This window comes from Hirundo rustica, chromosome 2, assembly GCF_015227805.2.
Source record: "Hirundo rustica isolate bHirRus1 chromosome 2, bHirRus1.pri.v3, whole genome shotgun sequence".
NCBI classification, from domain to species: Eukaryota; Metazoa; Chordata; class Aves; order Passeriformes; family Hirundinidae; genus Hirundo; species Hirundo rustica.
Genome location: NC_053451.1, coordinates 12,822,567 through 12,838,985, shown reverse-complemented (window position 1 = coordinate 12,838,985; position 16,419 = coordinate 12,822,567). Strand labels below are relative to the sequence as shown.

The window sequence follows — 16,419 nt, the reverse complement described above, 5'->3', positions numbered from 1 at the left end:
AGAGTTTAATCTTTTGCTGCACAACTTTAAACTAATTCCTAAAGTCCAGCAAAGTTGCACTGAGGACAGTATATTGTATGTTGAGGTGATGACTGATGTGAGTTCATAGGATATCGTGGGGTGCAGTGCCAAAATGAAACACCTAGTGGACTTAAATAGCCATTTAAAGATGGGATCTTTCATTCAACACACTCTTCCTGCTATTTCTGAATCAGGTGGCTAAATTGGGCTCCAAGAAAAAATTACTCTGGTTTTTACTTTTTAAAAGTATCTTTTCAGTATTGACTACATTTAAAATGATATGTAACTTTAAAATGAAACTAGTTTTTAACAACATATTTTATCTTAGAACATAAATAAAGGTTCACCTAGGCTCTGCTCTCCACATTCTCTAAAGAGCATAATTATCTTTTCTATGGGAACAATTCTTTCCTTCCTTATCCCAAATATGAACAGTCTGTTTCCTAGAAAAAAAAAACAAACACAAAAACCTCATGTGCAGAAACCCTGCACGATGAAATTATTGATAAAGTCCTTTTATTCCTAATTTTATCAAGTAACTCTGAAGTAAGGAATTGAATTAAACCCTCTGGTGTTTCCAAGCTGGCTGAGAAAAGCTAGAGCTCCTGTGTATGTTAAGACTTGCTAACAGGGAAATGACCATTTCAGATAACCAGCTCTCTTTTTGCCCTCACTGGGATCAAAGGCCAATTATAACACTGCACATTAAGGCAGGTATCACAGCTGATTTTGACATCCTGGCAACAGCTTAGAACAACTGATAATTTTTTTTAGCACTCTTCTGATGTACATGGTAGTCAATCATATCACAGTCAGCAATTCAAAAATATGTGGATCTTATGACATCCGGTGATTGCAGTTTGACAGGATATATATGAAAATGGTTTTAATACTGAAGGCTTTCCCTGAGAAGCTGGAGACAGCTCATGACGTAGAGGACTAACACCAGGTAACAAGAGGTAGGAATTCAGTTTCCCATTTAACAGCATAGTTACAGGCCAAGAGTACCCATGTAATTCATTATGTGCTCATGGCTACCAGCTGTTTCTGAGGAAGGTCCAATTCAGATTTACTGTGCATGAAGTACAAAACCAACCCCATAAATGTATTTTTTTATTTGTTTTTGAGAAGCAGAGCATCAGACAGAGTAATCACAAACCTAACGGGCCAATTCTCCGAGAGGATTGAAATCAAAAGGCAAGTACGCATAACAGGCTCAGGATAGCACCATAAGAACCCAGAGTGGAAATATCCCAAGCAAGTAATTCTAGATATTAAACAGGTCTCTGGAATTATGTGAAGGAGAAAAACGGTGTACAGAAGAGACAGATTTTTCTTCATACAGGATGTGCCAGTTGGGCAGATGTTTGGCCAGGAGCAAAAAGAGCCATGGTTCAAGAAAGGATGTCCAAAGACTGTGTTCAGTGAATGATGTCCTGCACAGCTTCAGTGACCACACAACCCTGTATTTCTCACATCTCCAGAAGAACTCCATGGCCCAGCTATGATTAGGACAAATCACAACAGACGGGTTCCCTGCAAGAAAATCACTACCTTGTTACATTACAAGGAAGAATTTTTGCTAGCCCTAGTCACTCTTCTTAAATGTAAGGGGAGCTGATCCTGGCTGCCTTCCCTGTTGATTTTGAACTAATGTAGGAGAAAGGAAGGGGCAAAGCCTCCTGAGGAGGAAGAGTGCCGTGCCAGGCTGCTCCAGCCTTTGGAGATTTAACAGCTCTGTGGAACCTGCCGTGATTCAGCCAACCATTAAAACATTCACTCGAGTCCATACCTACTTAGCAGTGCACTTACACAGGTGCATTACTGGATAATGATGGATGGCTAAATGGAGCCAATAATGTCCTGAATTTATCATGCTGCGGGGGCTGCCCCGCAGCCTGGAACCGAGTGACGGAATTAAAAATGGGAGAGAAGTACAAATGGGCTCAGTTAATAAGCTTAACGGCTTCATCCAAGGTGTAGCTGTAATAACTCACAGGCCAGAAATAGCAGATAAGATTATACACAGGCCTCTGGCCTTAGCGACATTTTTCCATAGGTCTTACTGCCGACACGTCATCACTAATCTTGTTTTCCATTTCTAGAGAGTATTTTATAAATAATTGTGTTGATTCTACAGCCAGCACAGTGACACAGCATCCAGACGTTATTTTTAGTTAAGTGCTGAGCTTAACTCTTTCATTTTCTCTTAAACCAGAAAATAAAACCCAGAGCCAGCATTGGGAAGCTTCTTGTAAATACCTAGTGAGCCAAGTGCGCCCCTACCCCATTTAGTGTTGTTTTTACTGAGGATGAACTTTATATTTAATGATGAACAAATGTGCCATCACCATATCTCCTTTAAGAAAACAGAAATATATGATAAGAGGTAGCAGAAACCAAAGCGCTGGATTCTTCTATTCAGCATTATACATGCATCTTCATGGACTATGCGGTGCTATCCCACAAAACACTGAGCAATGTGAAAGATATTTTGCTAAAATTTGCTCAGAATAATATATGGGATTTTCTAATCCTAAACTAGTAGCAAATCTGCTTCTTCAGACTGGCTCAAGGAAAAGAAAGTTCTTTACTGGATGGGTTGATTATTTTTCTTTAGTCAAAGAATTTATGAAGCCTAACTCTAAACCGATACAATGAAAAGTTTGAAGATGCTGCCAAATAAAAAGCAGAATACAACAAGAAAAAGCAAGAAACAGCCTGAAGTAAACAACCACTGCAGTTTTAAGTCTTAGTTTTACACATTGTGAAAACCATAGCAGAGCACACTGCTATGGATGTGTCTTTACCATACCTTCAGAAAATAAGAGGCAATTTCTTTTCGTTTTCTATTGCAAAGTCCATTAGGATATCATATATCCTATTCTGGGTAAAACCAAAAAACAAATCTGCCTTTTTCATTTTAATTTTAATTTGTCTAAATACTGCTTCTAACAGATGAACATCTAGTGGCCAAGGAAATATTAGTGCAGCAGTCATTGAATATTAGGCTGGTTTGGAGTCAAGGCAAAGAGGGAAAAGACTGAATGGATGTAGGAGCTGTACTATAATGTTCATCTTTGGGCATGTGGAATGCCATGCAGTACACAAATACAAATAACCAGAGCTTCCCACAATGAACATACTCCTGTCAAGCTAGGATGGGGTTTCAGCCATATTTCATAACCACAATTATACACTCTTAACTGGAACATTGCAGAGGCAGCTCTTTCCTATAGTGACAAGGCCACAGCCTGGTAATGGGGAAAAGCTCTGTCACTCAGGAGAGCATCTCCCATCTACTGCAGGAAAATGATAATGTAGGGACATTTCAGAGCCCGGGCTCACAGATCTTGTTGATGCTGTGAGGAATCATCCTCACATCTCCACAGTGCTACACTCTCAAAAGCAGGGCCATTATTTACAGTCCCAAGGTGTTTATGTGAAAGAAAGGAACACTCACAGAGTGAGATGGTTACAGCAGACGGGTCTGAGAACAAGTTGTTTTCAGTTTTTTAGCAATTTAACAAGTGCATGCCACAGTTCCCCAGGCATTCTCCCATCCCACCAGCTCCAGCATTTTTTCCAAGCAAATCCTGTGTGCAAACCTGCTGTGTGATATTGCAACACCAAAGGCCCAGCAGCCTCATAGGTACATGGCACCTAACCCAGAGTGCATGTGGGTAAAACTCGGCACAGTATCTGGAGGACAGTCTCCTCTGAATAATGAACATCCTGTTTTCCCCTTTATTCAATCACCAGACTGCACCATACATTGAAATAGAAACAGTAATTATAAGGAAAGGCTCATTGCAAAGCAGAGAACAGAGATTATGAAATGAATAAGATTATGAAATTTAATATACCGTGTTAAAGTATTTGTCAAAGCATCACCTATTGTACCAATAACATGCAAATAAGAAAGGATTAAGTAGGGTAACATCATTTAGGAAAACAAAACAAAACAAAACAGAATGTAACATTCTTCACATTTGCCTAATGAGGTCTTGTAAAATGTCAAGTTTATTCCAGAGGCCATCAGTTACAAGTTCATGTAACCCATGCTTTAGAAATGCATTTTTTTGTATTAATTAAAAGGACAACCAAAAACACTGATAGTATATTCTTTAGAGACAAACCATGCCAATATCTGTACCCAGAGTTTTCATATACTGTTACAAGAGAAATTCCCTTGTCCAGTGCAGCTGCACTAATCTCCCTTTGCTGCTCGCTGTGGAGAAACCCATGACCTGCTTTTCAAGTGTGCTTGTTACGACTGGACAGAAATCAGGTCATTGGCTACAGAAATGAGATTTGAACAGTGGCTCTAAAGAGTTTGAACTGGCAGATAAACCAGCGGAACACACACATGTAAAGAGCAATAGTTCACTGCAAAGTGCATGGCATGCTCTGCAATTAAATGTTACTTACCAAAGACATAGACCTGTCAGGTGGCTCACAGCTCACCTGTGTGCTCACTGGAGTGGTAGCCTGGCTTTCAGGAGTAGTTGTATCCTTGGCTTCCCGATGTTCTGGGACAGGCTCATACAAGCTGTCCATCGAGCCCTCCTAAAATACATTTGAACAGAGATGAACACTTGCAAACTAATTAAATTTACCGTAATATTAAAAGGAAAATGTTTGTGTGATTTGCATAATGGACTGGGGTTTACCTCCCCCCTCTTTTGAAATACTTAGTTTTTTTCCTCTAAAAGGACATGAAGATGTTGATTTTAGTAAGTACCCAAATGCTGGAGTTCACAGTATCATGACCTAGATAACAGAGATTCCCATGTTAAAGCTGAGGGTACGGTAAAAATTAATATTATCTGCTCAGGAGTAAAACCAGATGTTTATCTCCAGCTGAACACTACATGAAAATTCCTGTGAAAAACCATATACCATGAAAACTTGTATATGAACCATAGCAATGTTTTATAGCTACTACTTCTATACAGGGGAAAAAAAAAAAAGTTAATTTGATACAGAAATGTAACATCATTACTTAGAATTAGAGAGAAACAACGCTGCCAGCACCCAGAATTTGACAATTATGGTTTAGGCCCCCTAAAATAATGATAATGGCTAGAATTAAAAACTCCATTTTCATTCAAATTTTTGAACTTCGTGTTTTAATGTACGTGTAAGGTTCTTTTTACCCAAACACCAAGAATATAAACATTTTAAGAGAAACTAAGATTTTCACATTTATCCCAAAACCCCAAGAACTACAAATACACACTGCCATTTCATAATTCAAGAGTTAAGTGAAAGCAGATGGCAAAACTAAAGACACTCTAACTGATGATCCTAAATTTTAGATGTTGCCATTTTGATATGCACTGAATATTTTCCCAATGAATTTTGATTACTAATTTTAACTGCATTAATTAAGGAATAAATCAAATTTATAGCAGCGTGACTTACAGCAGAGCAACACCATTGAAATTAACGTAGTATATTATTATTTAAAGGCATTTGTTCCTTTAGTACAGAAGATAAACACAGATGTATATTTGAAGTTATATTATTAATATATAAAGCTTTACAGGCAATATTTTTGACTGGTGGAGCAGCAGTTCAAAGACATGACTAATTTTTGCGAGCACAATGTTTATCAATGGATATTTATTTGCCTCAGTCTGCTAGATCCTTGACAAACCAAAATAAATATTTTGGGAGAAATATTTCATGGTAAACTTCTTGAAAATACTCAAATTACATACTTGAGTCTATTCTAGGAACTAATGAGTTAATGCTTCCTGGGAAATTGGTGCCTAGTTTATGAAACACATGGAAGAACTGAACATCCAGCTGAGCCTGGGTTTTGACAGCAACTGCATTTTTTTTTATTGCTGCATTTATTTTTTATCACTGTAAGTAGTTTGCCATAAAGCAATGATGGTTCAGCCTCCCCATCTGAAGTTGTGGATGAAGCACTTCTTGAAAAAAATGATGACTTTAAAAACTTGTTACACACTTCCAGGGTTCTGCAATGTGAAATGTGACCATATACTTCTCCTTCAGTTGGGAATAAAACACAACTTTGGTGAAGAGAGTATTTAACAAAGAGATGTAAGCATAAAACAGAACTCATGTGAGAGAGAGAGAATGAGAGAGCTAAAAAGGGAGAGAAAAGATGGGACAAGGAACAGTGAAAGGAGAGAGTGGTGGGGGGGGGTGGGAAAGGTAAGAAAATACACCAAAAGAATAAAGAGAGGAGGGAAGAAGCAGGGAAAAGAGCAAGAATAAGAGAGGGAGTAGAGGGGGAAATATAAGAGGTGAAACTCGGAGAAAGAGCATAACAGGGAGAGTGTGAGAATTAGTGCTTGAAAGAGGAAAAATGTGAGAAAGACCTCAAGCAAGAAAGAGAGAAATCTTGTGTGAGAAAGGGTGAGCAAGTAAGAAAAAACAAGTGTGCAGTAAAAACTGCAGGTCCACATGAAAGAGTGAGGGCACAAGGAATAGGACATGCACGAAGAATTACAAGGGCATGAGGAAGAGGATGCATGCTAGTGGAGCACATGGGAAAGCACAACTACTGTGAGAAAGAACACAAGAAAAAGTGAGTGCACAAGGAAAAGCCAGCACACAAAACAGGGAGCAGATGGAGAAGAGAAAGAAAGAGATGAGATAGCAAGGGAGAGAGAGGGAATGTGTGAAAGCAAGAGGAGCCATGAATGAGTGGGAGAGGACAAAAAAGAAAGCATGAGACAGAGGTAAGATGAGAAGTAAAGTTTTCCTGAGGAAGACTGAACATAAGGGAATGGAAAGGTTGTGAGTGCAGGAGAAGGCACAGGAGTGTGTGAAGTGGAGAGTAAGCACATGGGAAACAGCAAGTGTAGGTGAAGAGCCAGGGAATGAGGAAGTGTGAGCACATGAGAGAGGGAGGGCACCAAAAAGATCAAGTACAGGGAAATGAGCAAGGGTGCGGCAAAGGGAGGACATGGATGAGAAAGCAAGAAAGAAGAAAAAGTGTGGGAAATGGTGGCCACAAGAAAGGAAAGCAAAAAGGTGGGATAAAGCCCATGGTGTGTGGGAGCATGGTTGCAGGAGAAACTGCCAGCATGTGCAAGGAGGGTGCTGGAAAGAGGGAGGTCACAAAAGAAGTAAGGCCACAAGAAAGGGGGAGTACTCCAGGAAGGGAATTAATGAGAAAGAAAGAGGGAGAAAGCATGAGGAGAAGAGCAGAGAAATGGAGTGAGAAAGCAAGCATCAAGGCGTGAAAAGGGTTAAGCACAAGGTCCTGAGAAAGAGTGTGAGGGCACAAGAAAGGGAATGTAAAGGAAATCAAGGTGTGAGAAAAGGAAAGGGCATGAGAAAGTATCCCTGCATGCAAGAAAGAGTGGGATGAGAGAAAGGAAGTGCTCACAAGATAGATTAAGAAAGCAAATATGACTGCAAGAGAGAGCAAGCCCACATCAGAGGGAATGCTCACATAAAATAGAACACTCCTGAGAAAGCAGAAAGGCACAGGAAAGAGTGGGTACAAGAAAGGACAGGGTTGAAGGCAAGAGAGCAGGAGAGCACAAGAAGGAAATCACAAAGGGTAGAGCAAAGGTGCAAGAAAAACACCATCATGAGAAAGGGCAAGTGCTTGAGAAAAGTGTGCAGAGAAGCACAAGCAGGTAGAAGCAGAGCTGTAAGAAAGACAAGAGAGTGTGAGAAAAAGGAAGAAAGGATGTGAGAAATAGACTGTTCTAGGAAAATATGGCATGCAAAAAACCAGCAAACACAAGGAAGCAAGAGTGGGGACATGAGAAGTTGGGGCTGTGAATAGCACAGAGTGAAAGAGTGAGGAAGAGATGGTGTGCAGAAGACAGGTTGTTCAGGAAAGAGAAGGCATGTGCAAGAAGTGAGTGTGCAGGCAGGAGAGAGTGAGAATGAGGTTGTGAGGAAGGGGTGAGGTCATGAGAAGGGGGGAGACAGTGCAAGGCCACAAGAAAGAGGGGCTGTGAGGAAGGGGTTAAGAAAGAGCAGGATAACTTGTGAGAAAGAGTGAATATGTGAGAAATGGTGGACAAGGAATCCTTTTGAGAGCTCTCAGGAGAGAGAGAGAAAGGGTGCAGGACAGTGAGCATCAGGGCATGATATTGAGTGAAGTATAAAGCAAGGGAGAAGGAGCATGAGGGTGCAGGAAAGAGAGTGAGGTCACATGAAGAGAGAAAAGGGGTGAGACAGCAGAATCACATGAGTTCAAAACCTTGTCACATATTTCCAGGATTCTGAAATGTAAAATGTAACCATATACTTCTCCCTCAACAGGGAATAATACATGACATTGTTGAAGTAAGAGAGAAGCATAAAGAGAGCTCATGTGAACGAGAAGCATGAAAAAGATTAAAAGGGAAAAAAAAAGAGAAGGCAAGGAACAGTGAAGGGAGTGGGGAAAGAATAAAAAGATAGGAAAGGACAAAAAAGAAGATGGAAAGAGAGAAGAGAGGAAGGGAGGCTTTTGTGGGCTCAGGTGAGCACAGACACAAGAAAGAATGAGAACACATGACAGAGAGGATGTGAGAGAGGACAACCAGGAAAGCAAGTGCAAGAAAGAAAACTCACACAGAAAAGCACAGGAGTGAGAAGGAGAGCTCCCAAAACCAGAAAGTATATCTCCAGTTTTCAAAATTTTTTTCTTTGCTTGCTGGTCTTATACTTTGTAAGAGTATATTTTCCTTGTAGTAATTGCCTTTCTTTAAGGGCAACTCAAAGTATTTAACTGAAATTGAAATTTTCTTGCTCCCTTTTATTTTACAGTTAAGTCTGCTTTTATACCAAACCTGCCAAGTCAGTAAAGATTTTTCATTTCATAAGTTAATTCTTTTAGTAGTCCTGAACACAGTAAACATCACAGAGGAAAATGAGAGATAGCAGAAAAAAATATGAACTTAATTCTGGAGTAGTTAGCACATTTTGTTATCCTACATGGAATAAGAAAGCTTTCTGAGCCTCTTTGCTTCAGGAGTTTTATGGGACAGAATATCTAAAAATACCCTAGTTCAGATCTAGAAGTAAATAATTGTCTGTAGCTCTTTTATCTGCATGATATTATTATAATCATGGCATGCAGAGACTAGGTTGATCATAAGGTGGAGAAGGAGCATTTAGCAAAGCAGTCAGGTCGTTTTCCATCTCAGGTTTAGGGGTGGAATCCTGTGCATGGTGGGATGATAGCAGTCCAGCTAAAAGGAACAAGAACTATATAGAGATGATTACATGGGAAGCACTACAAAGTTCAACCACTTAGATCTCTTTTAATCACACTCTGCTTTAGAGGAAGGTCTTTCCACATTCAGCTAATCCTTCCTTGGTAAAACATATTTTTAAGTCCAGTCCATTTCTAAGTACCAGCACGTCTCACTAGTCATAGCAGCATTAGCACCTTTCTATTTACTCTAGGGTTTCTTTAATATAGAGGCTCCAGCTAATTCATAATTTACCCACTACATCACTTTTAATAATATTTATTCTCTCTGCATTTTGCACTATAAAAACATTAGCTTTTAGTGCCAAGGGCTTTTTCAGTTTATAACATTAGATGTAATACATTTTACATTGTGCTGTCAGCACATCTTTAAACCAACAACCAAAAAAAACATAACTAGTCCAATGCTACTGAAAATCTCTAAGAGGATTAGACTTTCACTCAGTACTTAACTTCACATTTTACTAGCAGAAGTGGTGGTTGGAAAGGCACCATATGGGAAAGAAATAGACAAATGAAAGGAATCTTGTTTGGCTTAAATCCTAAGACCAGTGCTCAACTGGAATAACTGATCTGAACAACGCTGTGATTAGGAGTGTCACAGCCTTTCTCCACTGGTATTCTTACATGGGTTTCTGCTATGCTTTCTTATGGAAACTTTATTGAAGGGCAGGGATTGTGAGTATAAGTCAGAATAGGTTTAACAGGTACTGTTCGAGGTGAGTTGGTGCGAACCCTAGTGTATATATCCTAGATACTGGAGAGCCAGTTTAGGAAAATAATGCAGGAAAAATATTCTACCTTAACTAAAGGATTTCACAGTTCAATAATGAATTTCATTTATCAGATTTGTAAGAATCTGATATTTTTTAGGCAGTGTATCAAAACAGGTGGTTTGGTAGCACAATTTCTTGCGATTCATACAAAAGCAGTACTTGATTTGGGACTCTCTCTGTATATTGCCTATAACACAGAGTATGGTTCTGATTCAATTGTCTGACATGCTAAGCTCCATGAGATGGAAAATACACTGCAAATTTCAGGTGTAAGGTTAACCTTTTAATGTAATATATCTAAAAAAATACAAAAACAACAACAACAAAAAAATTTGTCCTGTTGATCATTTTGTAAATGGAAAAGGGACACAAGGTTTTGAAAGCAAATCTAATTTTTCTGAAGATCTCTTGAGAACAAGGCAATGAGTCTGATGAGAAAAACAATCTCAGTTGAGAAACCAAATCATTTTGAAGTCAACTCAGGACACAAAGTACTGCTGGGGAAACACCCCATGCTGGAGCACTCCTACTAGGGGGTCAGAGGACTCCCAGGTTGTGACAGATTGGACTAATTCCTGTTTGCTACACTTGGAAAGGGAGAATCCTGTTCAGGCTCCAAAGCCCCATCATAACCATCCTGTGACTATTCTGTGTCTCCAGCCTCCACATCACCACTTGCTACACTGGCCCATAACAGCTCTCATGCCAGAACTGTCTCAGTTTTATGGACAGATATGAAAGCAAACCCAAATTAATATTCAACAGCACGAACAGATGTTCCTCTAACTACCTGGATGTTCAACCCCTTTGGATCAGCTAGAAGTCTGGTTAAACAGTATACTATTGTCATTCTCTCAGGCTGTAGATTACTACAAACACTATACTCCACTATAGGGAAGAAAGCTATTTTCTGAGCTATAAACCAGTGTATTTTAACAGTATATGCTTATGCACACATGCGTACACACACACACTTTTTGCAGTCTGAAATGTCAATCAGTCTACATGAGAGAAATACTACCATGAGAATATTATTTATTTTTCTCTTTTTGTTCTATCTGTCAATAGTCTGAATTTCTCTTCCACGGCTTCAGGTTTAGCAGTCACTCCAGATGTTCACTTGATGTAAATCAACCGTGATTTCTATTCCTTGGCTGCTATTTGCATCTACTAAGGAACTGTCTCCTCTAGCACCTTTGAAAGTTGCCTTTGAATCCTAATTATGTTGTTGCTGTTCATTATTTCTGTCTTGACTCTCTTGAAGGGAAAAATACCCTTATATTGATGCTACAACCACTTTGCAGCCAACCTCTCCGTGGTCACATGGTGACAGAATAACAGTGGCCAGTGCGCATACTTGGATCACCTGCGCATTTCCAAGCTAGACAATCTGATTACTGAAAGCAACTACCCCATGTCACAAGCACAGGGAGGACAGCACAGGGCTCTTCCTTTTATGAAACCCATTAATGACCTATAAATTATCTTTAGATGTTGATAACTCGTGAGGTGTTTTGCTGGGGGAGCAGAAGATTACGAAAGTGGACAGAATGGCTCCCGTGTAAAGCTTGTCAAGAACGGAGGTTATCTTCTTAGCAGCAATCTTTAAACAGAACTAATTATTTCATTACAGAAACTATCAAGGCGCCGGCTTTCACTTGTCTGAACCATCCATTATCACAGCAGTCATTGCCTCTCCCACAGAAACCCTGGGTGCTGCATACCGAGTTTAACAGAGAAATGGGAACTTGACCTACTCTCACCCACACAATCTACCTGACATTTCATCTAAATGTTGGTTCCTCAACCAATACAAGGCACAACACCTCATTTAAAAGTGAATTATTTAGAAAACAAGAAGCTGCTCCAACAGAACAGAACAGTAAAATACTGATGGAACAGTTCTTTCCCAAAGAACTTCTGAAATGAGTATTTTCAAGCTATTACAGACTGTACCACAAAGCCATTGTTAACTTTGTACAAATACATTAGGCATTCACACTAAACTGTGATCAAAATTGTCATTGAGTTCCCAGGGAATTATTTTTCTGAGTGACTCTTGTCACAGAATCCTGAAATACCACTGCCTTTTACTTTAAGTACAAACCAGCTTTTAATCCTTATGGTCTGGAAAACACCAGGACTCTTCACTAAGATAGTATTAGCAATCAGGAGCAATGATTTACACAAAGCAGTTGCCCTATTTGAGTTTGTATTAGTGTAGCTTGAATATTGACTTCTATTGTTCTTTCTGAATGTATGGGAAAGATATACTAAATGTCAGGACAAAAGATGAAAAATGGGCAAACAAATCTACTGTGCTGCATAAATACAGCAAATATACTCAGCTAATTACCATTACTAATACTGGGCATTGGTATTGGCAGATGGTTAAGCTCTTAAAACAGAAACAGTTTCCGTGGATTTCCTGTCCTCATTTACCTGTTCATTCTGAGCGGTTGCCTTGGGGAAAGGAAAGAGAAGAGAGGGGGAAAAAAGAAAAAAAAAAAAAAAAAAAAAAGAAGAAAAGCAAAACAAAACAAAACAAAAAAGCACAACCACAACCTAAACAAACACAAAGAGAAAGTGCAAAAAAGCAACAACAGCTAAAGAGGGTCTTAAGTCCTCTGTCTATGTGCAGATATTGCCATGACTAAATTATCCCTGATGACTGTTTTCATGTTTGGCTAATAGAAAACTATCACTTGAAAAGTTCTAGCAGTTCTCCCAAACTACTGAAGAAGGAAAACGTATACTATTATCTAAAAAAAAATCCCAAAACACTACTTGTAGTGTAAAACAAGTTATAACATACATATATATTAGTAATTTTATCTTACTTATGAGCTGTTTTGCTGTATTTGGATTAAATTCCTCATGACTAAATCTGCATGATTTTACAATAGACACAGATAGTGCACAGCACATTTATTATACATTCTCTGCCTTATATTTTTACTGAGTAATATTTTGCTACATACAACTTCTTATACAAAAACCCCTTGATCTAGGCTAGAGAGACTCACTGTTATACAACCCTTGCACTGTTTGAAATATAAAACCTTCATTATTTTTCCCTAAAGTCACACCCACCAGTTCAGTTTATAAAGTCAGTAACCCACTAAAAAAACCCACATGTTTGCACACTTACCAGAGAAAAACAGAAAAGATTCATGTTGGAATTGAGATCCACTCCAGTACCCTAAAATTCTGCTCCACAAACTCCTGCCGCACAATGCAGTTCCTTCTTGCTCTCCCAGCTGTTTGTACATTTCTCCCTGGAGATTACTGCAAGATAAAATCCCTGCAATAATCCACTGGATTCAGAGCCCATTATCAAATGAGACAGGCTTCTCCAGGCCAGTACAAACTGTTTTCTGAATTAAAGAGCAACGTTTACCAACAAAACAAAAGCACGGTCTGAATGACTTTCATGAACTCAGAAAATGCTCTCTTGCAGGCTGTTGTTTCCATTAATCATCTAAGAGAAATAAAACTCTTTCTGTCTGAGACTACTGGCACATACACCTAACTACAAGGCAAATCTTCTCAGCTTAGTGAGATTATCAAAAGACAGAAATTCTCATGAAATGCTGATGGCTTCCTATACATAAGAACTAATACACAATAATCAGTATTTATTTTTTCCTACAGTTTGAATGGAAGCTTCTTACTTACAGACCTTAGGGAAAAGCTTGTGAGCCACAAACAAATTATTAAGAATATCCACAATTGACCAACTAAAAGCCAAGAAAACTCTCAAATTGTACACCTGTCCTCTAAAGAATACTTACCAAACTGTTGCCTAACATCCTGATTGCTTGATGATGAAGAGAAGGATTAAACCAATTTTGCCATTTGGAAACTTGTTAAATCTGGAAAATAAAAAAATTGGGAGTGGTCAGAGCTGATCCATGGGTTACAGTAAGAGCCATTATAATGTATACAGACAAGCAAACAAAGGAGAAATTATTGTAGAGAAAAACAGTAGTCTATGTCACTAGATGGTATAAATCAGGAAAATTCCATCGCCTACAGAAGAAGAACTATGAAGAAGGACTGTCTAACAGAGAACTAACACTGTAAAAGTACTGTCAGCCTCAATTTTTGCAGATTATGAAATACCTGAAATTAGACTGTGTTTGGAATAATATTGCCCACCAACCCACAATTAATTTCCCATAAATCAGTTTCCTACAGCTTTTATGTGAATGCTGTGAAATTTGATTACACGAACAAGCAGCAATCGGTACTGAAGAGAGAAGCTGGAATTTACCACAAATGGAGAGGCAGTGACCATTTTGTGACCACGATCTTGGTTGCCTTTCTTTGGGCCCACAGCCTCATATTTGTAAAGGACAGGAATCTCTTTCATCACTCCTACTTCTGGGTGTTTCAGTTTATTCTAGTAATTTTTTAGTCTGAATCTGCATACCAGAAAATTTGAAATGTCTGTAGCTTGGCAGGATAAATGCATTTTAACATAAGTTGGTTTCTACCTTGAGCAAACCCAAACAAGACTCATACAAATAAACACAGATAAGAATCAGGATTTTAAAAGGAAAAAGCCTTAGCTTACACTTTTCCAGTTTGCTGTGAAGTATGTAGAAGTCTTTTTGAAGGCTTTTCCCAGGCCCTCTTTTAGTTATAATTTCAGGTTGGTTTCACATATTAGTAAAGTATGGTTGGCTATGAAGAGCTTTATGACAAACATTATAATTTAGAAGCAAATTAATGAAAAACTTCTCATTTACTCATCCTACAAACTTGAGGAACAGTAACAGATTTTGGCAATTACCACCTAGTGACACAAAAATAGACATTTGAGAGACCAAGCTTGCCACAGATGGGCTTGCATTTGCTTTATGGCTCACTTGTTATTTTTCTTGTGAGGGAGCAAGTTCTCATCCTTCCTGTGCCTCAGGTTCTCCAGCTGGAAAAACTAAACTAGGATCACAAGCCTCATGTGCAGAGCATTATGAAAGTAATGACCAAAAGCACCCTTCTCCAATTACAGAGAATTACTTTTGTTTGGTTTTTTGTTTGTTTGTTTGTTTTAAATGCCTATTTACCGTAATAGCTATGTGGAAAATTCCAGCAAGACTGAAGAGCTAGTAAAATGAAAAGTAACTCGGGGGAAGGTCTCTCTCATTCAGACTGATTTAACTCCTTGATTTTGGGTTGTAGCTTTAGAGGGGATTTGGCTATTTACTCTAAAACATTTATGAGGAAATTTCTTAATTTTATACCACAGATCCTTGAGGGAAGAGTAACTAAAAAGGCAGAACTTAAACTAACCTATTAAGTTTTCTTTTTTTTTGGTAGACATGCAGAAAAGGTATTAATTTAAGGATAAAAATTAAAATAGAAAAAGCAGCCTGTACCTACAGTTACAGATACACGTATATGGCAAGAAACTGTGTAGGAAGGCAAAAAATGCATGTTATTACATGGTTTTGGGTACTGTCACTGTTAAAACTCTTCTTATGAAAAAAGTAACACTTTAGATGTTTATTATTCACTGATACAGCCTTCGGTAAGGGTCAAGTTTGTTGATAGGCTTAAACTAGAGATGACATTAGACTACTAGATAAACCACAAACTGTAAGGAAACACCTACTAGAATAATTAAAATAGGAATCAACAGCTTATTATCAGGATGAATAATGTAAATAAAATACTCAGCAAGAGTTCATAATGCCATTTGATATCACAGCTGTCTGCAGAAAGAATTTGAACTTTGAAAATAATTTAAAAACAGTAGCTAAATAGATCAAATTTGAATGTAACATCAGTGTTGTGACCTCTATGTATATTTTATCTGGTATAAATAGAGCACTTTGGTGCAGCAGTAGCATAACAGAACAGTAAACCCACACTATAATAAGGGGACAGGAAAAAGTTTTTTACCAAATACTTGAACCTTCACGTTCCAGCTTTAAACTTGCATTACTGTTAGATTTTAGTTCTCTTTCTTTACTGCTGCATCATTTCTACATGCTTGGGCCCTACATCCTCAGAAAAAAAAAAGAAAAAGGTTACACAAATTGAGACTTTTGTATATTGAGTTTTCTATTCCTGCACAATAAACAGACAACAAACTTCATAGCTTGGAGCTTGAGGCATCCGTGGCCTTTTCAGGAGACTGGATTTAAGCTGTGCATTCACAGTAAGTGGCAATCCATAATCTAACGTGGCACACAAGCCGTAAAGGTCAAGCCATGGTGCAGGTACTCCCAATTGAGCCCTAGCTCCAGGCTTCCCTTATAATGACAGCCACTCTACTGGTGCACCTTCACCTGCCACTGGGAGAACTCACCAGCAGGGCTGTGGAGCTCACAGGTTTCATTGTGTGATGGACAAAGATAAAATAATGTATTAGTAGTTGGTAACTTGGCACACATTTCAGTAAATCTGGAA

The 16,419-nt window shown here is 38.6% G+C and overlaps 1 protein-coding gene across 1 annotated transcript in view; it reads right to left on the bottom strand.

The window, feature by feature from the left end:
* The window catches only part of SAMSN1 (SAM domain, SH3 domain and nuclear localization signals 1), an 83,399-nt gene extending 68,566 nt beyond the window's left edge, over nucleotides 1–14,833 (bottom strand). The window contains exons 1-4 of the mRNA XM_058424033.1: nucleotides 14,579–14,833; nucleotides 13,794–13,874; nucleotides 13,151–13,287; nucleotides 4,453–4,590 (exon numbers count right to left, since the gene is read on the bottom strand). Coding sequence (XP_058280016.1) covers nucleotides 4,453–4,590; nucleotides 13,151–13,174 — 162 coding nt within the window. The 5' untranslated portion in view covers nucleotides 13,175–13,287; nucleotides 13,794–13,874; nucleotides 14,579–14,833. The remainder of the gene's footprint in view (nucleotides 1–4,452; nucleotides 4,591–13,150; nucleotides 13,288–13,793; nucleotides 13,875–14,578) is intronic.
* Nucleotides 14,834–16,419: the final 1,586 nt, after the last annotated feature.